General features: G+C 40.1%; 1 protein-coding gene across 1 annotated transcript; it reads left to right on the plus strand.

Annotated features, from left to right (window-relative positions):
- gjd1b (gap junction protein delta 1b) lies at positions 1–27452 on the plus strand. The gene is made up of 2 exons (XM_072392974.1): positions 1–957; positions 20579–27452. Exons 1-2 carry the CDS (start codon positions 887–889, stop codon positions 21426–21428), a joined length of 921 nt encoding a protein of 306 aa, XP_072249075.1. The 5' UTR covers positions 1–886; the 3' UTR covers positions 21429–27452.

The following is a 27452-nucleotide window of genomic DNA, read 5'->3' on the forward strand; positions in this document are numbered from 1 at the left end:
CGGTCTGGCTGCCCACTGGCTCAGAGAGGAAGGGGGAGACGGTAGCAGGTGAAGGCAAACAGAGAGAAACCAAGAGGGGAAGCGGGAAAAAAAACAAGATGAAGGGAAGAGAAGAAAGGAGCGCCACCGCTCATAAAGCACGCTGAGACAACCATAGGGACAGAGGGGGAGGCAGTTAGAGCTGGACAAACCTACAAGTCTCACAGCACAAGGAAGGAGACAGAAGAAGTACGATGCTTTAGTCCTGCTCTGTCTGAAGCAAACCAGGAGCGAAGGAAGGAGCAACAGGGAGGAACCAAAGAAATTAAGAAAAGAGGGAAAAGAATGAGTGTGTAATGATGGAGTGTTAGTGGCAAGTGATGGATGTGCATTTGCACAAACTGTGACTGCTCCTTGAAACTCAGCTGAAGTAGATGAGAGCTTGTGTTAGATCAGGTGTGTGTAAGAACATATGACAGCCCGGCTGCTTGAGGTTTAAACAGGGTCAGGAGCAGCCAGAGGAGGAAAATAGAGAAGAAAGTGGGAAGGCACGCTCACGTGTGGAAGTACATGGGCAGAGAGGTATACAGACACTAGAGGCTGTTTGTGCAGTAAGCACTGTCTAATCATCATAGAGTTGTACTGTGGAGCACTGCGGTGCGCTTTGTTACAGCGCCTTAAAAAAGACAGAGAAAGATCCCTGCGATGTGTCACAGAGCTTCTACAGGGTTTCAAACACAGCGATAGCCACCTGAAGCCACTTTCTACCTCAACTCAACACAACAAGTGGACTTGAAGACTCAGTGTGCAGGACTTTAACACCAGCCCTTGTTCTCCAGCTGACTGGCAAGCCCAGTGTGGGGGCTTCTGATTTCCTGTGCCCAGTGGATGCGTCCTCACTCCAACCATGGGAGAATGGACCATCCTCGAACGCCTCCTGGAGGCTGCCGTGCAGCAGCACTCTACTATGATAGGAAGGTGAGTGGTTGACAGTGTGAGGTGTTATTGTGGTCTTCAAATTGATCTTTTAATTGTCCTCAGCTATGCATGTTCCTGCAGTGGGTCTGTGTATGCCGTATTTCAAATACAATGACTGTAACGTGCATGTATGAATCCCTCTCTGCTGCCACTTTATGATTCCTGGTTCTGAGCGGCTGATTGTGGAGTGAGGGGAGGCTTTAGCTTCTTTAATCCCTCTGAGTGACATGATGGGAGGGTTATGCAGCCAGGAGAGAGAGCATTAGTCCGCACAGAGGCTTTGAATATCAGGGGATCCGGAGCAGTGAAGACATCTCCCCAGAGAAGTCCAGCCTGCCTACATTTAATAGCTTTCTGCTGCCTTCCCGTACAGATGTTTTATCTCTTCTTCTTTCTTCTTCCTGCTTTTACACCAAGGCACTTGAGAAAGCCACCACGTTAAGTGTGCCTCATTTCACAGCTTACCACAATATACATCACCCCTTCCCAGTTTTACTCATGAAAATATTTTCCCAACATATAAAAAAGAAAAGATTCAGTGCACAATCACGGTAGTTATGATTTATGTATTCTGCTACTCACAGGGAGGTGTTTCGTAAAACTCATGATTGTCAACTGCAGCAAATATTCATGAACGTTTTCCTCCTATTGTCCAAAAACATGCATGTTAGGTGAATTGGTGACTCTAAATTGTCCCTAAGAGTGAGTGTGAGTGTGGATGGTTGTGTGGCGACCTGTCCAGGATGTACCCTGCCTCTCTCCCAATGACAGCTGGGATAGGCTCCATCTTCTGATGATAAAGTGTGAATTTTGTTCAGTGAAGTTGTAAACTTAACCTGTTCAACCCCAGGAGTCTTTCTGCTGCTCAAAATATACATGCCCCAAATGAATGAAGTATTTCTCTGAAATGACAAACTCTGTGTAAACCACCTTAGTATCAAAATAGAGCGAAGACTTATGAGACTTCATCAGAGCCGAATCAAACAGGATGTTCCCATCCTGCCCTCCGTACCGTGGGCTCCGGTGGGAGAAGAGGTTAAAACGATGTGGAGAGCTATTTTCTGCGCTGTAACCATAAATTATTGGTCGGCGTTTGTTTCCATTCATTCATGACACATTAGAAGTTCACTGTTGCTCATCAACCTGGCTGGTCATACTGGCTGCAGCGTTTCAGCGAGAGCAAGAAAGAGAAGAGACAGCGGATAGAAGAATCAGAATATGAGATGTTGAAGACAGTATTCACGCAGACAAGTAAACAGACACTTATCTCAGTCTGCTGGCTCTGGGTAGGAAAACAAGAGGACTGGCTGTCATGAGATGCTGCTGCATGCCATGACCCAAGCAAAATAATTTTACACAGATTACATCTGTCGTCCAGCCGGTTGATACGTTCACATGACCAAAGTAACTCGCCAACTCTGTAACAACATTCCCAAACAGGCTTACCTGCAGCCACGAATGATTTCACACTATATATTTTGTGTCTTGTGCGTAACAGTAGATTTTATATTTCATATTGTATCACAAGCCAGTGAATTGCAAGAAGGTCAAGAGTATCATATATCATAACTATTTTTTTTTAACAAACTAAGCAATTGGACATGCAAAAGATGCTGAGTTTATGTTCCTTTTTCATGAGGAGTGAGCAATACTGAAACAAAAGTGTGTATTTCAGTGAATGACAAGGGCTCATTATAATTGAGTTAATCTCCATGGGACAAACGATGAAACATGCATATAATTTACATGTACACATGGTAAATGGGGAAAAAAAACCTGTTTTTTTTACATTTTGAATCTTGATGATTTTCTGGTCATATTCTGGCAGTCCCATCACTCATGATAAAAAGAATTAGCAATAAACTGAGATTGTATTAAGAAACATGAATTGTTTTTGGTAAACAAAAAAACTTTTTGGTAAAATACATTGATCCCTATGTTTATTTATTTATTTTTTAAAGCCCCTGATGGGTCTACTGTTGGACTGTTTGAAGCTCTAACAAGGTTGTAGTTTTACTGAAGTGCCACCATGACCTTCAATTTGTAGTTTTGAATGACATGGATAAAAACTACTGGATGGCTTGCTACTAAATTGAACAAGAACAATCACATTCTCTCCTCAAGATGGATTATGATAAACTTTGGCATGCTCTTAATCTTCTATACATTTGGTCCAGAGTTTCAGTTTAAGTTTGAACGCTTGCAACACGATGAGCCTTCAATCTCAGTTCCACTGGTGTAAACCGAATGTGTTGACTTTTCCTCAACCAGATTACTTAAAGGCTCTGCTTTCATTATGGAACATCTACTAACTTTATCCAAGTTGTTATTTTTGTGGTCTCCATACTGAAAAAGTAACTTCTTGAATGTCTATTGGCTTCACAGCTCAAGCGACCACCAGCTAGTCTGTTTATTGGGGTTTATTTCTGCTACTCTGAAGGACATTTATACCAACTTGTCCAGTCAAAAGAATGGATAAACAAATGGTTCATGTCACTTGTGGTATTTATGTATTTTCTAAAGATTAGATAATTTTATGGGCTCCGTGATATCACTCTCAGTGAAAAGTGCAGAGAGCCAGTCATCATAGTAACAATATGCACGTTTCCACAGTAACATGCCTTCCGTGCATCAGGCTTTTCTGCAGCTCTGAACCATCTAATCTGGGCCATCTCTGCTGACATGAATTTTCATAAACGCACGTTAATACTCCCTCAGTCCTGAAACCCATTGGTCCTGTTGCTGCGGCTTTCTCGCTTCTCATTGGTTGATGAAGGTGCCATCCGATGTTTGGAGGCCCTGGACAGGTTCCTGTCCCTAAGGCGATGCCAGCGTGTGCTCTCGTGAGCCCACCAAGACAAACAGCCTGCATGTTTGAGTCATTTGTCATACATGAGTCACAAGCACATTAGGGGGAATGTAACACTCGTTTGTGTTAGATTACAGAGGGCTCGTGAGATTCCCTTTTTCGGTCAGAGTTTGTGTGTGTCTGTGTGCATGTGCAGATAGACTGTGTATAAAACGTGAGCTCTCAGCATATCACATGCGTGTGGATAGATGGCAGTCCTGTCCTTGTGTGTTTGTGTATTAGTAGGGATATATTCCAGCTATTATGAGTTAGTGGGCAAGGTGATGGACAGCCTGATTAGCTGTGGCACTGCTGAGCCCATTGTGACACTCAGCCTGTGAGGAAAAACTATGATGAAGAACTCTCCACCTCACTACTGTCAACACATCACTCATGCTGCCTCTGTGGTCTCTCTCCCACAGGACAGATTTTCATTTGTGAGCTGCCATTGGTCAGGCTGACACTACTAAACATGCATATCTATTCTCCCTCTCTCTCATATTGATCTCCAATAATGGAGCAGAAAGTAGAGCGTGATAGAAGACAGGGCACTTAATGAAACAGTGTTTATGCCTGTGTGTTTGCAAAACAAATGGGCTCAGAGGTCGCACCGACTTGAATGGTTAGCGTGTGATTAAAACCGTAAGTACCTCATTGACTTTTTTGCCAGTTAAAATAAACCTGAATAGTATTAGCGGCTCAAATATTTACTCTCACAACAGCTTTCTTAGTTAGAAGGCCAGTGGTTAAACACTTAAAACAATTAGATAACTGTTATAAATGTCTTCATGGTCGCTGTCACTACTTAGTAGAGGCAGCAGTTAACTGGATCATTATAACTCCTCATTAGACAACCTTTATATAAGCCTGTTTAAAAAAAAAAAAAAATTAAAACCTGCTAAACAAGTCGCTGCATGTGACAGTTAGTTCAAGGATATGACAGTCAATGAAAAACTTGCTCTACAACCAGATCATAAACGTCACTTTTTCTCTTGGCTATCAATCACGTTCTGTGAGAGTCTTGAAATCCTTCAGATATTTTTCTCCACCATTTGTGGCAATGCTTATTTTTGGCAGATCCTTTTGACCCTGTTGGACTTCTGCAGCAAACACATAAGAAATGTAGGAAGATGTTGGGGACTGATTCTTCCTGTGGCAGAAAAAACAGACATGAATAATTGCTTCAGCTCTGCAATGTTAAGCCTACAAATGACGCAAACACATCACCGTCTCTATTACAGGGGAGCACACAAATCATCTGGGCATGGGATGCGAGTACAGAAAAATATAGTCCTCAAACATATCTCACTTTTTCAAACATTAAAAAAATGTTTCTATCAAACAGCAAAAAGCTAAAGACGCAAGCATTAATTTCTTTTCTGACAGGTAACAATTAAAACAGGTTAGAAAGTAATCTGTGTGTCATTTTTGTCTTTTCTTTTGGTGTCACTTTAGATGATTCAGAATATTTATTGCATCACACTTGCAAAAATTAAGACTGTCAGTAAGGGCTTTCAGATGCTGTTATGTGGTCTGACAAGCACTTTGATGCACACTGAAGCCTCAAAACAGCTCAGGAGCACCAGATGTTCATTTGAAATAGTCCTTGCAGCTTTAGTTCATGTCAAGCAGTTAATAGAATGCCTAAAATAGAACAAATAGTGGAAGGTTTCCTTGTATCTCAGCGTGTCTCTGCAGGCTTTTCAGTGGGTGATCAAACACGTATGTGGGTATGTTTCCAAAGAAGTTTAATGTGACAGCTCAGTCGTCTAGGAAAATGCCCATTCATGTATCTGTGTATCCCACGTGCCCCATTTCTGCACAGTGTGATGCACACACTGAGCCAAAAATTATATTTACCATTGAACTGTGTTAACAGAAACTCGCAGGTTACAGCCCTGTCGCCGCATGACCTTTCGCTTCCGTGCTTTTTTGGAAAAAATCCCTGTGGAGCACTCACAATCTATTTTGGGTATGATGGGTGATTGTGTTTGTGCAGACTTAAGCTTCTGTTGCAAATGTTTGCTACACTGCAGAAAAGAATAAAGAGGCTGTCCGATTGCTTTGCTTGCAGCAGAATCCCCAGAGAGGTTGTTGAAAAGACACTGTCTCAGAGACTTCCAACAGTTATTCACACTATCCCTCACCATCTTTGCTTTCACAGGTCCTGCATCCATAGATAATGACCCTTGAGACGTGGGAGCTGTAAAGTTAGTGCCCTCTCAGCTCTGCTATAACAGGGTGGTTATTAAGATGACCTCACATATTCCATTGGGAGATTATGAATCTCTGATGGGAGGTAGGCGCGTGTTCCTCCTTCACCATCTAAAACTATAAAATGGCAACTACCTGCAGATAAAACTTAGATTATATTAAATGTTAAAAGATGGATTTTAGCATTTATGTTAGTATTCATTGTGAGAACGACCCGCTATAGCTGTGATATTAGAGATTAGGGCTGTAATCAACCAAATAATTTCTCACTTTTAATGAAACGCTCAAAATAAAAATAAATATTCAACAAACCACCGGACGTTGAATAACTTGGACATTGTTCAATCTACCTGTCTCTAGTAGGTTGGGATAATCCAAAAAAGGGGAAAACAAGGGGTTGTTCTCTGAAAACATCCCCATTAGCACGTGGTACTTTCCTCCTGATGAAATTAACCATAGACTGTATGAAATTAACACGGAAAAAAATCGACCAATCTGAATTTTGGTCGACCCAGAACGTATCAACTAATAAGTTGACCCGTCGACTAGGACTTTACAGCTCTATTAGAGATGCAAAATTTCAGAAGACGAGCCCCATGAGCAGGAAAGAGCTGCTCTGTAGCCTTTCACGACTGAGTATTACAGCCAGTCCCCATAGGGACTGCTGGAGAAGCAGGGTTGTGACTGGAAAAGAAAAAGGGAGAGTAAATGCACATAATTATGCAGCTTTAGATTTTTCACTCTGATGTGACACCTCTCATGTACTATCTCTCTATCCTCCCTCTGTATCTCAGTGGCTTATTCGACCTCTCTTCATCCTCACTGTTCACATATGTTGAGGTCAGAGCTGATAATAATAAGTTGAGGTCAGAGCTCCTAATGTAAGTGTATGTGTGTGTTCAACAGGCATTACGCTGGGATATAAACTGTCATCCCTAAGCTGACTGTTCATGATAACCTTGGATCAATTTTTGCACCTATGAAAGTAGACATTTAGGGAGAAAACTCAGATGAGGCCACAGGTGAGGGATAGAGAAAGTGAGATGAGAGTCGGCGAAGAGGTCAAAGTTCAGACAGGTTTTACCTCAGGCCCTCGGGGAGAAGCTGTCTCTGGCAGGGTGACTCAGCAAGGCTTATAGGTTTCGTGTTCGCACCACGCTGCAGGTCAGTGCTAGAACGATACTGGGAGGTGAGTTTAACCTGGACATTACCTCACAAACAAATGTAGGACAGCATCCCTGCAAAAACAGCCACCCAAAACAGTCCTTTCTGAAGTCACCTTCATTAAGTCTCCATTCTTTTTAAAGTATTAACACATTAACTGTGGTGCCTTGGAGTGATTACTGTTAAAAAAGGAAAAAGAAATGGTTGAAATAACTAGAAAGTTTCCATTTTACCCAGGTGTTACTGAATCTCCTCATTAGTTCATAGCATTTTAGACCTACACATATTAACCGTCTTCCAGACAGCCATTACTTTCATTTCACTTGAGAACTGCAAAATGGAAATCATCTTGCTAAAAGCAAACTCTTGCTTGCTATTATGAATCCATCACAGCGATCAGATGCCATTTGTCCCTTGTCACTTAGTTCATAGCTGAGAGCTAAATCAGGTTTAAGAGTATGTCCTGTCAGTCTTGCAACTACAATTTATATCAGAGCAGTGAGAATCACCTGGCAGGCTGCATTGTATGTTGAATCTTCATACCTATTGGCACGAGCTGCAAGCAAAGTTGTCAGAGCGTGTCACTTTTTATCATGATATTGAATCATTTGAAATACTAGTTGGTGAGCTTTTCCCAAAGGTAAACTATGGTCAGAGGAGATTTCTTGGTTTTGGGGTATTAAAGTCACTTCAAAACACATCCAAATTCTTGCTTGCTTTTGTAATTTCTCTTTTGTCTAATTTAACCTGCTAAGCTCACAGTTTTTTCCCAAGAAAAATAGCACATGCAGGAACCAGAAAGCACGAATAAGTAAACTGCAATGTCATGATAACATGTCCACATTTTTTGCTTACACATTGTGTATTATCAGTATAATTGCTATAGAAAGTACTCAAACTCTTTACTTTTTGAACAAAAAATTTAAGTTTGAATTTGAAAGAATGTTAAAAATCTTCATTTTTCTATCAGTGTTTACATGCAATTACCCATAATGCTCAGTTTTTAATAAAAAAAAAAGACCTTTATTTATTGCTCTGTGAAAGACCCTTTAGCTCATTATATGTTTAAGTTTGTGGGAGGTCCTCATAGATAATATAAAGAGTTTAAGCCTGAGATTTTATATTGCAATTCAGGGATAGAAACTTGATACCTCCACCATCTCCACCAATGCTTCAGTTTAGGGAATTTTCTTCATGCTTTGAATGGAGTTTGTGTACGGCTCAGAGGTTTTCATTCAGAGTGACCACTGTCATTCTGCTATATTAAAATATTGTCTTTGGTTACGTCCCTGTTCGTGTACATCTTTAAAATATTCCAACATTTGATAACAGGGTTAGGGTTAGGAACAAAGACTCCCGCAGGACCATGGCAGAATTATCTTTAAGTGTACAAATGCACATAATGCTAACAAAGTACAGTGAGGCAATAGTTTAATGATAAAGAAACACATGAAAAGCATTGCTGAACTGACTTTAGTCCTCACAGAGATAAAAATGTATGATAAAGAAGTTGCATAAAATATGAGGTCTGAAATAAAAAGAAATAGCCAACTTTGATCTTTATTTGGCACAAAGCAAAGCTGCGACTTTTGAAGTCTTCTCAGTTGGGTCTATTTGTGTGCGGCTGTGGCCGTGAGTTTTATTTAGACTATCTGCTTTTATTACACATGACTTGCAGCATTTCTGTTCAGGCATAATAAAGCTGATGCGCTCGTTTTGTTTGATTGATCATCATGTTTGTCTGCTGGTGTTCAGATAAAACTGCTCCTTTTCACAACACCACGTATGCCTCTTTTGTTTTTAATTATACTGCCTCCCTCCGTGTCTCTCTTTGTAGATAAAAACAACACTCCTCAGCCGCAGATTTCTTCTTTGTTTCCCCGCCAACCCCAACTCCCATCCCTCCTTCTTAACTGAGGTCGCTAATGAACAAGGTTAGAGTGTTAGAATCACTTTGTCTCTGGTTCTACACACAATGTGATTGACTCAAGATGAATAACAAACAAGGAGTGCACACCAGGCACACACTGTCTCCACCATCTCCAAAATGCTGTATGAAGCCATCTGATTCACTGTTTTCTCACATAAATGCACCCTTGCTCACACGAGCGCACTCTCTGAACCAGATGGTCATCCTAATATACAAACATGTGCGTAAGCATACGTGCAGCATGGTTACTATATTTACACACATCTCAGGGGCAGGAACGTACACATAGACTCGCTCTCTCACACATGCATTTTGCCAAAACTGTCACTGTCTCCATGTTTGCAGCAGATCTTATGAGCAACCACAAAAGAGTGTGACAATGCATTCACACCTCACCACACACTATCCCTTTTTGCAGATTCTTCAGTTAAGCAGCAAAGCCAAGCTTCAGGGAGAGCACTTGACTCTCGGCAATATGCTACATTCACACCACTCACGCAGCCAGTTATAAAAAGAAGCACTCGGTAGACAGCACTGTGTAAAAAAGGATAAATTTAGACTTCACAACCTGGAGGAAGACAGGAGCGCTAGCTGCTATTTACTATAAAATGTATATCTTCCAATAGGCATCTGTGTGACCTTTTATGGAATGTGAGGCTTCATTCACATCATATTAGATTGTGGAGATAGCAGAGGTAGAACTTATAAAAACACATGGCTCAATGCTTTCACTGTAAATCCTATGTGGGTTCTCAACAGACTTCAAGTTTATACAATAGCTTTGATATACTGTCAAAAAGTTAAGTGCAACTGTCTCCACTCTGTTGATCTGATTGGTTGAAGCTAGCAGAGATGGACAGATGGTTAATCCAATCACTTGCCAAGTATTTTTTTAAAGTGTATGCCCTGTCCAAAACTGCTCCCATCAAGGGTTCTCCAGATGGTTCTGTGTAACAAGCCATCTGGGTCGTCAGGTTAATGTTTGGGCTGCCTAAAACATGAACTCAGATCAGTTGGCACAAACAGCAGCATCAGAACATCCGCTAAATAGATATTATGAAGCTTTCTGTGATATCACATGATTTCCCCCAGCAGATGCTGAGCTTTCATAGAATTCCAGATGTCCTATTTTGCAAGCTTTTTAAAGACTTCCTGTTCATTTTGGTTCACAAGTTAACGGAGAAATATATAGACACAAGTTCAGGCACTGACTGGGCTTACTGATAAGCATCATCTAAAAAAATGCCGGAACACCGTCATAAAATGTTTATTTTTCCAAATTTATGCAAAAGTCCCCACTTGATCATACATTTGTTTAAGCATGGTAACACATTAAATCCGCATGTAAATACATGTCTGAGGCAGTGAGAACCCAGTATTCCTTCTTAGACTCAAAGTCTTTTTTTGTATCAATATATGTCTGCAACAACAGATATAATAGCAAATGAGATGTTGCGAGAGTCCTTTTTGAAGGCTTGAAATATAGAGTGTAAATTGAGTCACGGTGGAAAGGAGATACCCACTGTGAACTTTAGATTTGGTAATGTTAAATTTAAAAAACATCTTTTTCAAGTCATTTAGATTTCTTAGCTATTTCCACTGGAACAATGATGATGAGTTGGAACCATTATTTATCAAGGGTAGATGTAAGAATAAGAGACAAGAATATTTTCGGTCAGCTGAGTGCTTTTGGGATGTTCCCTGTGTGGCTAGTGTGCCATGGAGGCTCCCTCCATGTGCCAGAGCAGCTGATTGGGCTTGGAGCTTGGCACAGGAAAACTAGGATGGGTGGGGAGTTGGCATGGATGTGATGGCCCAAGCTAGGGATTGTCCAAAACCCACTGATTTAATCCAGATTACAGCCATCATTTCTTTCTCTCGCTCCGTATTTCCCTCCATCACCCCACTCCCCACCCATCCATCCCTCTCTCTCACCTTTTCTGCTCACGCTTTCTCTTTCTTCCTCTCTCCTTCTGCTCTTACTCCTGCTCATGCCTTAATCCTCCATCAATCAGACCATACAATCCATCCCAAAAGCCAGTTCTCGTGAAGGCTGATCTGTTGCTGTGGCGATCTCCTTTGTCATTCATTTATAAACATCACTCAAACTAGATTTTAGACAGTCTATTTTAAATTTCACGGTCTCTTTCTTAACTCCTACTTATTCACTTAATATGTTGCCAAGGTAACTGCCATCGTTTTTATCGTCATGGGGACCCTGGTGCACATGTACCTGTGCTCGGGTAGGAAAGTGAAGTATACTCAATCTGTATCTTTGAAGTCAAATGAAAAATAAAGATCAGTTGATGACAATTAGAAATGGGTGTGACGTACTTATTGGTACAACTACGCACAAAAAATACAGTCACCCATGTGCATGTGCACTGCTATATATTTAGAATAAACAGTACTAAAATAATGCTCTCCTAGTGTAGTGTTGGATGCATATTAAAACAGTATTAGAAACATACCAAAACTCACAGAACCAAGACTATGTACAGTAATATAAAATAGATCTTGGTAAAGATCACAAATGACTCTAATGTGGCAGAAATACGCAGTGCAGTACATAAAGCTAATGAATATAAATAATAGTTGCATATTTTTACTCATGTGCACCATATGCATGGCCTCATCATGTATGTTGAAAAACTGTTGATGTAATGGTGAACGCTACTTTTACATCCCCACAATGATTTATGTACAAAATCTCTCATTGCATCCTGATGGCATCTCTTGACCGCTTACAGAATGTGTGTAAAGTTAAAGTCTTTCCACATATTCTTATTGGTGGAAGGGGCATTCAGACCCTGTACTTTAGGAAACATCCACGATCTAAAAAAACAAAACAATATGTCTACCTAAGTCTCAGTCTCAAAAGTACCTCAAGGCTGCAACAGGTAAATGGACTTAGTTACAGTGCTGCATGTATGTTTCTTCCTGGCATTGTTTTATTCAAGGAGTTTTGCATACAGTATATTGCTTATTATCCATCCAAAGGAGCCGCAAAGGTAAATAAAGGCCCATAACTCAGAGAACCAGAGTGAAGACAATAGACTGAACAACAAAAGGCCCCTGACAACACAATGGTAAAACCGTTATCACTGGTTAGTCTGTGAGAAATTCATCTTCATCTTTTGTGTACAGGTGCATAGAGATGGGTACTTATTCTGTGTGAAAAAATAATCAGTGCACACACTGGTATGATATTTGTTGGTCACAGCATTCCAGCATGACAGTGAAAGTCTTTGTAAGTGGGAGATGAAGGTGGGTGGATAAAGGGCTGTCCACAGGAGAGAGTGTTGTCCCCTCATCTCTTCTGTTACTGGCCTTAAGTAAAGAAACACCCCTTTTGGATCTTTGTGCATGTGTTTGTGTGAATGTGTGTCAGGGGGCTCCTGTGTGAAGTTGGATTCAGCTTTATGTCAGATGACCTGCCCCGAACCACGAGCTATTGATAAACCTTGGCAAAGGAACACACAGAATGAGCGACAGAGAGAGAATGACAAGTGTCAGTCCATATTTTATCGGATAGGATTAGATGTGTCAGTGCTGTCGGTGTGTTGATCTGGGTTACAGCTGGCACCCTTAATACACATTTGAGAAAAAACATCAAAGCTCTGTGAAAGAAAAACGGGAATAAGAAGGCAAGATAAAATTATGAAGAAGAGATTTTAGCAAACCACTGCTTACTCAGTTGAAAAACATTTACCGATTTTCTATTGCTACTCACCACTAAGTCTTTCTTGTCTCACACGTCTTCCAACCTATATATTAAAAAGAACCCAAAAATTACTTATAAGAGTTTTCTTTCTAATCCAAAGCCCCATAAGAGAAAGACACAAGTTTTATTGTCAGTTTAACCAAGGATATTTCACATAACCCTACAACAGACATAAAATCATTCAGTTCAAATAAAGAACAGTCAAAATCACTGCTCTCACCTGGTCTTTTCATACAATTTACAGCACATAAAGCCTCCTACAGAAGGACATACCTCAAGTAAACAGCACACGTTTTAAGCCACAAGTCCTTGTTTTTTTCCATCTACACGTTGTAACAACGCTGCAAATCGATTCTTTACATAATCTCACCCTAAAAAGAGTTTTTGAAAAGTTTGTTTTTAATGACCTAAAGCCAGGTTTGAGTGCATCAAATGTAAAATTGACAAATGAATAAGTCCGTCAAATCATTTGAGAAGCTATTTCTTAAAAACATACTATAAGGCAAAATGATATACAAAATAATCAGGTATTGCAATGAAAATTAAAAGTAAGAAGTTATTTCTTGATTTTAAAGGGAATCAAAAAGTATTACAGATTTTACAATAAGGCTTCTAGCACTTTTTGTTAGAGGCATAGCTACCTTAATCTTTGTCAAACTGGATATCATATTGTATTGTATGATGTCCATCCATCCATCTTCTATACCGTCAATCTGTTAATCAGGTAGCGGGTGGGCTGGAGCCTATCCCAGCAGTCACCGGGCGAAAGGCTTGTATGATGTCATTCTTTAAAATAATTTGATTGCCTAGCTCTTGCATGCTAATTAGCCAGAGATATGATAAGATGGTTACTCTTACTAGTTAGCATTTTGCAAAATCAGAGTCATTTTCTTGTTTTCCCTCTGTAATTAGAAAATTTAGCAAACTTATGCTTATGCTTAGCATGAGCTAAAATGCTTTACAAACTCTAGAAACAAAGCTAATGACAACTCACAGTCATTTTTTAAAATCATTTTCTGAATGTACACTTCTAACATGGATCCAGCACACTATTTCACAAATTAAACCCACAGTCTGCTGAAGAGGTTAATTGCCCACTAGCCCATAGATACAGCAGTCAGATACTTAATTGAGCAGCCCTTCTGAAATCTGGTCCCTTGTGAAATGATGGTGATGATAATGTAATACAAGAAAAATAATTCCACTTTATAGTTTTATATTTATGAATTAAATGGTAACTCAGTGTGATCATCAGGCCATTTCAGGGGCATGAGGTTGTGAAAAAGAAGGTGTAACATGGCAGGCCCTTTGATAAATATTGACGTGGGGCATAAATGAAGAAGATTTAATTAATGGTAGAAACAAGCAGCATCAAGTCTGTGATGAAACAAGTAGTGACAGAGACCAAAGGTGAGGCTCTGAAAGGAATTAGCAGGTGAGGTACGGAGCTTTATCACAACATAGAGCAGCAAAGAGACTCGAGCCTGCAGAGACAAAGCTGCAGAATGTATAGATTTCCAAACTGAAATAAGTAACTTCACCACAGTCTGGTCAGCTTGGTGTTGTCATTTCACTGAACTCTTTAGGCTTTTGAAATAAAAGAGCATTAAGTTCTTTGAGTGGTTAAAGCGTGGCTGCTCCCCTTCCCAACAGGAACGTGCTGCTCTTTAGTTGACTTAGCTACTAGTCGGCATATTTTTCTCTCTCTTTCTCTCTTCTGCCCCTCGCCTGTTGCCGTGGTAACTAGCAGAGCAAAGTTAAGTGGAGGGGATTGAAGGGAACAGGGCTGGGGGTGATGAGGGGTGGCGTAGCTGCTCTTCCTCCACCCAACTCTTCTTCCTCCCACTGACTTTATAACCTCCACTGCCACATCTTTCACTCTTCAATCCTATGCTCCTTATCGATCCCTGGAGTAATTTATTTCCTGTCTTTTGCCTCCTCTTCATTATCATACCGCGCACATCTACGTTTTTGCATTCTCTTTATCTACAAGATATGAATTTAGTATTTTTTTGCCCTATGACCACCTTCTCCTTTTTTTTTTAACCTCACAGCATGCATTTCACCAGTGACAAGAACAAGAACAGTGTAAAAGTGTGTACCTTTTACATATGCTTTGCCTCATTAAACCTAAAACTAAGCCCCAGCCCTATGTACTGAGCAACACTTAACATCCATCACACCACTACTTCTGCTTTTATTCAGCTCTTTCTCACTAGTAGCCTTGTAAACAGCATCGACGGTTTAATTGTAAAAGACTAACGTTAAACATTTTTTTGGAAAGGGAGACTTTCGATGACATCAGATCTGCTCAGTGCACTGCATTTTAATTTCTTTGAGAGTTGAATAATCCAAAGCGTATGATCTTTTTGGGCATTGTATGTGTGTGTGTGTGTGGGTGTACTGGCACGTGTTTATTCATTCGGAGAGGCAGATGGAACTGGATTTTTCCTGCCAGATGCTGAAACTGTGATTATTTTTTCATATTACTGTGCATGTTTGATGTTTGACATTAACCTGTGTGTGCATAATGGGAGGTTTGAATATGATGGTGCAAGACCTCTGCTGACTGACAATGAGGAAAACAAAGAAAGAATGCGAGTCAAAGGCACACAATTGCCGAAAGAGAGGAGGCGTTTTGCAGTTAGCATAATGTTGTAGCATAATCACCAGTACCTGTGTGGTAACAAAGTAAACACATTAATCAATGGGGAACAACAAACAGTCTGCTGGGGAAAAATGTTGATTATATTTATTTGAAGCATATATATATATATATATATATATTGTAGGATTGCTACAGTATATAAATACAGTATGTTGGCTGGTATTCAATAACCAGCAGCACAGAACACACACTTTAGAAACTAAAACCAGGACATTTTTCTGCATTTTTGCTTTACTATAAAGAATGATTCATGTGATTAGCAACTATTAAACTAATTATCTTAACGATACACACAAATGTAGTGTAAACATTTTTGGTGCACAATATCTTTGAGCATTCACAGATGATGGCATGAATTGGATGCTGTTTTTCTATTCTATTGTGGGAAACCACTAGAGACAGGACATAAGGCTTTTCATAGAAAACTATAGCCACAAGCTGAAGATTATTCCTGCCATAGAGTTGGAAGATGAGGTGGGGAGGGGAACACTAAGTGAGAGGAAAAGTCAGGGCAAATGAGAAAAAAAGAGAGAGAGAGAAAATACAGCAGGGGGTTGTTGGGTGCGGTACAATAACCTAACGCTATTCGATGGTATTAACCAAAAAAAAAAGAAAAAAAGAAACCTAATGCATGAGTCCTCCCTCGGCCCAGCTACAGATTAGTGAACTGGTTTTGCGTGTGGAGGCTATTATATAATTCATTCTCTGTGGTGAGATTTTCCTCTATTGCTGCTTTCTCTTACCAACCCCCCAAGTCTCTTGTACTTTGCCTCAGAACTGGCAGATTTCTCTTTTAATTTAAAGACAATATGTTTGAGACACACTCATGTATTTATTCTTTTTTGGGGGGTGGGGGGTGACTTTGTAATCCATCCCTGTCTGGAACTGATTAAGTTCAGTGTCAGTTTAATGTTTTCCCTCAGTTAGAAATGCTTTCCCATCACTGTCAGGCTTTGTTGCATGGATATGTGCTGGGAGTACATGTGTGGTGCTGTGCTGCATACGCGTTTCTCTGAACGTGCGTGCACATAGCGCAATATACTCTCACTCCGGTATTGTGAATTCTCTGCTCAATAAGCTCCTTAATGGAGTCACGACAAGGGCAACAGCATCCTTTCTCCCCCTGGGCTCTGTTCCCACCCCACTGCCCCACGCTGGATGATCACAGGTGGGCAGACTGGCAATAACAATTTTTTTTATTCTTAATTTTGGAGGCCATTGCTGATGACCTGCCGCTTTGATGACGGTTACATGTGAACCTCACACTGTCGCTCTCTGGAAAGGATTAACTCTGCCCTTCAACTCCACATCTGTGCCACACGAGTCTGGCAAAACCACTGTCTGAATGGTAGATTACCCTTCACACAGCAAAATGTCATCTAATGACTATCTGGCTGTATTTACGCTTTAGTGTAAATTCCCCTCAATCCACTGTCCAGTCCCAACTGTGTTCACATAAACAAAAACTGAAGTACATTTAACTAAATTTCAACTTCAAATGAAGTCCTAATCCTTTGCAATTATTATGTAATTTCCTTACAATGGAAAAATTTAAATCTTTTTTGACTTTAAGGAATTTGAGGAAATCTAATGACAACTTAGATCATATTCATGCAGCTAAATAGAAAATTTAATTACATTCAGGAAATGTAAAACACAATTTTAATAGCACACAATCACCAAAATGAACCATAGCTGCAATGTGCAATGCCATGTCACTATTCTTACCAAAGCTGTATTTCAGAAGATTAATTCAATAAAACATGCAAATCTGTGTGAGAGCTCTATTAAGATTCCCTGACAGGGTGCATTAGGGATTTTTATGGTTTATAAGTGATCCTGCGGTGGCTCAGAGAAGTGGTTTGGAGTGTCATCACACAACAAGAATGTTTCAGGTACAAATGTGGGCTGTGGCCTGTCTGTGTGGAGCTTGCATTTCCTTCCTGAGAATGTGTGGGTTTTCTGGATTTATTCCACTGTTAAAAAAAAATTGTACTTAAGGTTGATTGGTGATTCTAAATTAAACATAAGTGTGAGTGGGTATGGTTGTTTGTCTCATTTGTTTTTGTATTAATGACAGACATGTACCCTGCCTCTTGCCCAATGACTGCTGGGATAGGCTCCAAAAATCTGATAAATGTCCTGCCATGTTGCACAAAACCATCAGTATGATAGTTAGTCGGCTGTCACAGAGTAAATAAGCTGCACTAATACATCAGGTAGGTAACGTGGGGTTCAGTGTCTTGCCTGAGGACGCTTCAACATGTAGCACGGGGAAGTTGGAGTTGAGCCACTGACCTTCTGATTGATGGGCAACTGCTCTTCCTCCGGAGCTACAGCCACACTGTACCCAGTTACTAACCCCTTTTAAAGTGACGCTTCAAAAGTCCTTGCCACTTAATGTGTCAAGTACCTATGTTGTCATGCCGGACTATTCAAATATTTGTAACAGTGTAATATTTGAAACTAGAATTTCACAGTGACTTTTGCTGAAAACCCTCTTTGAAATATCACTAACATGTGAAATTGGTGGAAATAAAATGCAATCATATATTCTAAACACACTAGCTGTTTCTTGTGAGGTACCATTCACCTGTCTGACACAGAAGTACCCATAAGTATTTTGTCTAAATATATCTAAATGTCTAAATCTATTACCTTGCATGCAGAATCCTTAAATTTATGATAAATGCAATGAGGTCAGATTTCTTTGGGCTACTATAGTTTTCTGAGTTCCTATGATGTAAATACAACAATTGGTCATAGTGTTATGTCTGAGAATATCATTAATATAAATAGTGGTGATTATGGGAAAAGGATCTTGTGAAGAACTTTGTCTGAACTGCTTATATCTTTGAGAGAGAACTCCAGTGATGAACAGTAATGGTGAGTTTGCAGTCTTGCTCTAGACTTATTCACACTGTGAGGCATGCAGCAGACTCATAGAACTGCAAAAAGCCTGCTTTCTAAAGTGCTTGCTTGTCTAACATCTAAAAAATGAATGAGGTATGAGTAAAGTAAGAAAAGAACAAAGAGAAAGATGTCTACAGGAGAGGAAACAGCAGAGGGGGAGGAAGATAAAACTGCAGTCCATATACTGTGTGTGTCTAACATCATGGAAGCACACAGACAAATTGTGCAGATACGCCAAGTCAGCACATGTAAGCATGTTTGGATAAACACTTGTTAAAATGCACACACGCACACAGATTGAATTAACCAAACCATTCAGGCAACAATACATTTTTTGTCTCACCACATCCTGCACAGAAATAGCAGATAATCCGAAAACCAGACTCACTTAAGTGTCACCTGTTGCCATGAGATTTAAGGCAGAGGGTTTATTGTTTATAACAAAGCAAACAACTGAGAAGTTATTCTGCATTTTTGTGTGCGTATTGCATTGTTGGAATCATTCACAGACACGTGTGTCTAAACTGTGGTTGCCAAGCTAAATGAATCTAATGAAGCAGAAAACACTAAAATTAGACTAAGGAATACGTCATTTCCTCTTATTTACCTTTAAGCATCCTCACAAAACGTGCTCTCTTAGGTCTGAATAACAGGTACCAGTGTGAGTTATGAGGACTGACGAAGTGTCGAGGCTCCAGCACTCATGACTGTCCTCCTGGAGTGTTTACGTTGGCTGATAAATGAGATTTAGAGCACTCCTCTTCTCTGATTCATATCAGGAGGAACAGTGACCGAACTGTCACAATGCCCCTCTCCTTCGTTAGTCTCTCCCCCCGCTTGTCTCTGCCTCTGTGGCTTCTCTCTGCAACTCTTTTTCTGATTTAGGAGTTTAAGCTCTTCAACCCCGGGGCCCCCAGCACCGGGGGCGGGAGGGGAACATCCAGTTTCATCCAGCTCTGATGAACTGATACCAAGATGATTTACGCAGAGTTTGTAATCGCAGAGAACTACTCATTTAATTTTGGGCATGTCATTTTCGAGCAGAAACCCCAAAAAGACTCCTGGTACTGAACAGGTTAAAGCCCATCTTTAGGACCCCTGTTTTGAAAATGTTATCTAATTTTCAAATTCCTTCTCTCAAACTTGATTCAGACTGAAATGCTCTGTGTCCTTTGTCAGATTTCTCTTGTATTTTATTCTTGTCTTATTATTATTTTGTCCTCATTTATTGTTAATTTACTGTCCTTGCAAAATCTATTGAATTGCCTTTATTTTTTTCTAGAAAAAAACTCCATTTAGTTAGAATGTCTTCATTTAAGCCGACATGTTCTAAATGGACTGTTTTAAAAAGCCCAGGCGTAGCAGCATGTGCACTCTTCAGGGCATGACATGTTTAGAACTTAATGGAATGCCTGAGTTTAGAGATTTTTTTATTCTTTTATTTTTTCTCCATTGTCTTTCTGAACTCAATACCAAAGAGGGTCCAAACACAACATTTACAAATAAATGCACCTGCAGCTCTGCTCGAAAAAAACATGTTTATGATTCATATAGTAATGTAGGTAGACTCATCATAGACTCATCTATGTCCAAACCAAAAACTGTAGCTACGACATTGTCACTGAGAGAAGCTGACGTTTGTGTGTGTGGAAGTCCATTCGAGAAAAAATCATTTTGCAGCCAGCGCCTAGCAGCAGTCACAGGTAGTTTGGTCTTTGATTTCAGCAAGGCTGATGTGGAAAGGTGGGCAGTGCCCACTCAGGCCAGTAACCATAACTGTGATATGAGTTTCTGTTTTTATAGGCCACAAGTAGAAGTGCAGAAGTAAATAACACTCCACTATGGTGTCTCTGGACTGTTTGATGTTTGCTTTTGAAACAGTAGCAACACAGACATCATTCTGCACTTATATCTTCAACATGTATGGTTATATTGTACACTTTTACTCCTTTAGAAGTTGAAAATATGAAAATTTGTTCAGTGCGTTTTCATTTGTGCCAGCTCTCCCGTGTCCTCTGTTCTAAACATCACTTTGCATTAGCTGCCCATCTATAGTCCCTGTTGGAAAGGACAGCTCATTATATTTTGTCCTCTATTACAATTCATCCCTTTATACCTCTGACCATATTAACCTCTTCTGTTGGTCTGTTTCTTTCCTAGGATCTTGCTGACAGTAGTCGTCATCTTCCGTATCCTAATTGTGGCCATCGTGGGAGAGACTGTATATGAGGATGAACAGACCATGTTCAAATGTAACACTCTGCAGCCAGGTTGCAACCAAGCTTGCTATGACAAAGCCTTCCCAATTTCCCACATCCGCTACTGGGTTTTCCAGATCATACTGGTATGCACACCCAGCCTGTGTTTTATCACCTACTCTGTCCATCAGTCAGCCAAGCAGAAAGACCGGCGCTACTCTTTTCTCTATCCTATAATGGAGAAGGATTATGGGGGAAGGGACGGGACACGAAAGCTGCGCAATATAAACGGAATTCTTGTTCAACATGGCGGCGATGGTGGGGGAGGGAAGGAAGAACCTGACTGCTTGGAAGTGAAGGAGATCCCCAATGCCCCACGGGGCCTCACCTATGGGAAGAGCTCCAAGATTCGCAGGCAAGAAGGGATCTCCCGCTTTTACATCATTCAGGTAGTGTTCCGTAATGCACTTGAGATTAGTTTCTTGGCAGGTCAGTACTTCCTTTACGGCTTCAGTGTGTCTGGGATTTTTGAGTGCGACCGCTACCCATGTGTCAAGGAAGTGGAGTGCTATGTGTCCCGGCCCACAGAAAAAACGGTTTTCTTGGTGTTCATGTTTGCGGTGAGCGGCATCTGTGTGGTACTCAATCTGGCCGAGCTCAATCACCTGGGCTGGCGCAAGATCAAGGCTGCCATCAGGGGCGTCCAGGCCCGCAGGAAGTCAATCTGTGAGATTAGGAAGAAGGACATGGCACATCTGTCCCAGCCGCCCAACCTGGGACGCACTCAGTCCAGCGAATCCGCCTACGTTTGATGAGGATGATGAAGAAAAAAAAAAGGAGGAGTGGGATGAATGTGAACGAGAGAGACAGTGAATTAATTACGATTTTAATTTCATGAGGAGTGGAGGTTAAAAAAAAAGGACAACCGTTCCTCTGTAATGATGGAATGAAATAGAATGTAAAAAGACCAAAACTCTTGCTCTGTGGCTTTCGGAGTCAAGAGAGTGCAGAGGAAGAGACACATGACAAACCTTAAACCAGGACAAAAAAAAGTTTTGTTCTGCAAAACGAACATAATTAACACAGTGATCTTATGGGAAAAAAATTCCTGCCATTTTATACTTTTGTGTTTTTTACCCAATTACCTTTTCTGACCCTTGTAATAGAAAAAAATCAATTCCCCAAGGGGCTGGAGAGGGAATGACTAGAGAGTACAGGACGAAAGAGGAAAATGTAAGAGAGGGTGTTTTGTGTTCTCTAGAATATTGGAAGACAACTGTGGTGTCTGATGCATCCCATTGTGCTTTTTGTCTGGACTGTATCAACTTCAGAAAAAAAGAATGGGGGGTGCATGATATAGAATGTGACAAGTAGGTTTAGCAGCAACATCATTAAAAGAGGAACGGAAGAGCTGTCAGGGCTGTGACAGACTTTAGAGGACGAAGGCCTGTTTGGGAGCCAAGTAAAGCGTAAAGCTCTGGGACAATATATGAAACAAGAGACTAAGAAGGGAAGAGAGGAAATGTTTTTCTTTTCCTACCTCTCTTTTCTGGAGATTTGGAGGTAAACTGAAGCCAAGAGAGAAACAACTGCCACTGAACATTGTGTCTGGCCTCCGCTGGAACATCGACACAAGCCAAACCAAGAGAAAAGACTGACGATGTTTAGGCTTTGTCGCTTGGCAAAAGATGATTTCAACACAAACACAGAGAGTAGCTACCATAAACACTGTTTCCCCCTCTCCTCTATCTTCTGCTCTCTCAGCTCCATGGTTGGCAGCACTATAGATGAGAGGTAGGGAGGTTTCGAACGACAGTAGTGACCTCTTGCTGCTCTCCTGCTGGGTGAACCATGGAGAGGACTTGGTGAACAAATGGACAGGTGACTTGTTAGCGTCAGTTTCTCCAAAAGTGCAGACCAAACTTCTGTCCTTCAAGCTTTTTGGCGTGCTAAGAAACGCAGGAGAAACAGAACGACAAGAGCACAGGAAAATGAGAATTTGCAGGGGAGAAGCAGCACATCACTTAATCATAACTAAACAAATTTTCTAAAATAGATCACTATGAGTTATGATTTTTCTTTTTTTTTTGAGAAAGCGATGGTGCCATCCTTGAGATATTTATTATTGAAGAGTTACATAGAATATATCATGGTAATATTATTTATCCATTTAGAGTATATCCAAATAGATCTATTTATCTTTTGGGGATGGGTTGGTTGGGAAATCATGTGCTGTTTTTTCTGATGTATAAACTGTCTGTCTTTTTTTCATTTTTGTTTAGTGTAAAGCATTTCTCACTGATGGAACAGACTTATGATATGTAAAGGGGGTGGGAAAGGACAGGTTTGTGAGCTTTGTTATAAAATGCTCTGAATGTGTGCAGCTGATTCATATATATATATATATTTTTAAAAAACTGAAATTAAATTAAGTTGATTTACTGCATTTATTTCAATGCAGACCAGTGCCGCTTTTAAACAAACATCTGCAAGATACGTTTCCTGCACGGAGAATTGGTTTTCCTCAGAATCAGCTGCACACGTTCAGGCAGTTAGGGCTTGTGAGCCATTCGATAAAGGCATGTTTACAAAACGCAATGTTTCTTGAATGATCAAGCCGTGTCACTGATGACTACTTACTCTGTACGGACAGTTGTGTTTTCCAATCTCAGTGGCTTTTATGTCGCATTTCTTTCCTGACTGGATTTCCGCATGCATGTGTTGCAAGAGAAAAGCAAGAGAATGACGTGTAAGAAACAGAAAAAGATGATAGTGGTGCACCTTGATTAATGCAGATGAGTGGAAGAGTGGCAGACTGTGGGAACTCATGTTTGAATAAAGGTTGTGTGTCTGGACACTCACCAGTATGCACAAATACATACGTTTAAACTTAGAGAGAAGACATTGTGAGCTAGATATAATGACCGTTTGGTAGACTACATACGTATACTTTATAACTCATATGGACTTAAACCAGCACAGCGTCCTCTCGTCAGTGACTGTGGAGAGGAGGCTCAGGTGTGTGTGATATGCAGACACAAGCATGACACGATCTCTTTTCCAGCTCATTTACAAAAGCATGGTCAGGAGCCCTTGACATCTCATTACACAGTGGGCACACTTTTAGCAATGTAATGTAGTCCACTAGCACGCAGGGCAGTCCTCAACATCTGCATTTTGGAGGCTGAGAACATTTGATGACCGGCAAATCCAACGTCAGCAGCCTGGAGGGGTAATGGAAGAATAAAATACAGGACATCCGACTAAGACACTTGTTTTTGTGTAATGTATTGTTACTTTCTAGTATTTGCTTTAAAATGACTGAATGTCTAGGAGAACACGGTGGTTTGGATTACCCAAATATACCCTTTAATAATGCAACTAGCATGTTAGATGGCAAACTTCTCCCATCTGGAAGAATCCTCATTTTAGATGATTTCATGGTGACAGAGTCCTGGATCAGATTGTTGTAGCAACATAATATATTATAGGAATAGTTCTTTAAATCAAATCATACATGTTTAGACCTCACCCAAACATTTGAGAAGTATGAAAGGCCAGCTACATCATTTATGATTGGTTTCAGACTGCGTTTTGTGGGAGACATTCATAATTCACATTTGGTTGTCAAATTCAGTAAGAGATGCTCCTTCCACAGAAAACACTTAAGAACACCCAAATGTTATTTTGTTATCAACATTTAAAGCACATCTTTACCAGTGCACAGAAAAGTGAGCAGATGTAAAATGGATAAGTTTTGCATTTAATCTTTTATGTTATATTTGGGCACAACATAGCACCATGTGCACCATGAACACAATGCAGCCACAAGCACAGTTTGTTTCTATTTCTCCATTCACTCTCATGATCTCTTGGATTCTTACCGGTGATTATCTCTACACTTAGTCTCCTCAGAGGATGTTTATAGGGCTTAGTGCACGGTCATCAGCATGCTATAGGAAGGACAACCTCGCTGACTGGGCATGCCAGAATGCCTAATAATAGAGGCAGTGTCAACTCTTACTTATTGTGCTTCTTGTGAGAGCTTAAAGTGGTGACCTTGAGCTTAAAAGCCAAGCCAACGTCCTATGCTATGTGCAGCTCCTGCTGGAAAGTCGTTTCATAGTACATTGTTGATCTAATCTCCACAGAGTACAGGTCAGTGCTGGTTTGAGAACCACTTTTGCTGAATGGCACAAATACACATCCTCAACATGGACTCATGTTTGCAGTTTGAGTTGAGTTTGTGCACTTGGACTCTGTGGTGATGTCTGGCTTCATTCAGGTCAGAAACACAAACATGTATGGTGTGAGGACACAGAGGGGCACAAATGTATCCTACTTTTCATCAGTTTACGTTTACCCAGTGTTTATTAATGACTCAAACCTCCTGTGGTTACACAGTCACTGAGTCAACCACTTCCACAGCAAAAGCAAGCCCCGGTTATTCCAACAGTCCACTACTCTTCACAGTCTGCTTTTTTATTTGTCAAATGTGAAATGAATTATGCAACCTTTTCTTCTCATTTGCTTTACTTTTGACTTGTGAATTCATTTTGTTGTCCGTTGCTCTTTTTGTGCAGTGACATATCAAAAAAAAAAAGAATGATGTTTTTTTTTTCTATGTTAAGGAACAAATTTTCTAAATGTAAAAAAAATCAAGGGTAGAGTGTTTAAATATAAGAATAGCAGAAATATACGTTATATTTCCTCCCTTGCCAAAGTGATATGCAAAGCTTAATTAATTTTCAAAGATTTTTTAAACTGCATGTGTAATGGCTATAATAAGCATGTTTCTATGTTTTCTTCAACAGAACCTTTAAAGAAAGACTTTTCTAATCCGAATTATGGAGTGAAGCTATTACGTCTTGATGCCAGTGTGTATAAAAACCCAGTTTTTCACACCGTACAGAGCCAGGCAGACAATATCAACTCAGTAATGTTAAAACTACCTATTACATTTTATCTATTTCAAATTCCAAAAGACGTTTACTGCTAACAATAGTTAATCTCCTACTTTTTTAAAAAATGCACATGAATATATACCTTTACAATCAGTAGCAGAAGATGTTTCTATCATTAGCCAGTCACTCTAATGAACTACTGTAAAACACGGGGTACACAGGAATATAGGCATACAACTAAAAAACTGGCACCATTAGATGTCAGACTCCAGAACATTCCAGGGTTTAGCCTCTAGCACAATGTGCATTTTAAACTATGATTAACTATATTTAGCATGATATAATTAAATCCTCAGAGAAGCACCATAAGGACAAGTTTTTCCAAGTACAGTGCACAGACAGCAGACTCAGGAAAGAAAACAAAGCTGATCTGTTACACCAGTTTTTACTTGTAAAAATGCTGTTTCTTCTTTAACACTTTTATAGAAACAGTACGTCTGCATAATTTCCATTTACCATCAAACTTTGTACTGTTAAGCCCACCCAAGAAAATTGTCCTAAAGTATGACCATTTGCTCTGTGGTGCTAATTGAGTTTAAACTCTTTACCAAAAGCAGGCATTCAGATACATTCCCTTCGCTCCAGCAAACTACTGCCCCACACTCTGCAGGTCATGTAGCAACGCAAGTCTCCTTGAAAAAAAATCAAGCTTTTTACTCTTGACTGTTACTTACTAGTGGGCATGGCTGTGAAAGCCTTATAGCAGGTATTGTAATTTATTAAAACAAACTCTTGAGTTACTTTCCACTGCAGAAATGTAGCAAAGAAATTTGATTCCTCAGGAATGCAGCACCTAATGAGCTGTTTCATTCATCAACACAGAGCTTACTGCTACTACAATGTTACTCTTTAAATCTGCTGCCAGAAGGACCATAGATTAATTTAGTAATCACATTATATAGTCAATCAAAAGGGCTAGTTAATGGCTCGTGTGTAAGTTTTTTAAAACGCCCATCTTAAATGTTCAAGGGCTTTTTACTCATTGCAAACTAAAAAGCCATAGTTTAAAGAACAAAACAGGAAAAAATTCACACTTGACTTGGCACACTGTTTTGAAAGAGTACAATGTGTGCTTGTGGGCCAAGATTAATACATTCATAGGTAGTCAGGCATTGAAATTATCATTGCATTTCAATTGAAAAGTAAATTGTTTCAAATTAAAAGCTTTTTCATGGTGTTCAACGAAACAAAAGAGATGTAAGTTGTAAAGCTCTTTAACCCAAATGTTCAGCTTCAATTTATTTTTGTTGTGAAATAAAATGCTCCCTTCTCCCCGCTTCGATCCCTGTTTTATACTGCTGCTCCTGGGCTAAAACCACCATCCAGATTTTACCAAATGGATACCATTTATTTTTTGCAAATTCAGTCAATTTCAAACTGTTGATTCATTGAGTTTTGCAAAAAAAGAGGAATTCTGAACATATGTCAGGCCAAGGCGTACCTTTTCTACTCTTCGTCCAAGACCACCCATCACGAGCTTAGAGCAGACCACCTTTGCATCATGACGTGTGTCTGCGAACATAATGCTGCAGTCACAGGGATGAAACAGACAGGGGAGTGGGGGAGCAATGTCAAGTGTGGCCAATATTTGGCATCATAATGATGAATGATTAAGGGATCTGAAAGAGAAAATAGTTAGATTTTAGCCCTAGGAACTTGTCATTCTCCAGCAAAGCTTCTACATTTATCTGTACGGATATAAAAACGTGGATTGAAAACAGGAGCGATAGACTGCACACGCAAAACACACTCACACACGCTTTGTGACCTTCATCAGAAAATCTGTCATTTAATGCAGCAGATTATATGATGTACATGACGGACCTTCCTTGAAGGTTCCCTGTATATTTCTGACTGGTGTACTGTACGTAA

Source organism: Leuresthes tenuis, unplaced genomic scaffold (assembly GCF_036924035.1).
Source record: "Leuresthes tenuis unplaced genomic scaffold, fLeuTen1.0.hap1 SCAF_9, whole genome shotgun sequence".
Taxonomy (NCBI): Eukaryota; Metazoa; Chordata; class Actinopteri; order Atheriniformes; family Atherinopsidae; genus Leuresthes; species Leuresthes tenuis.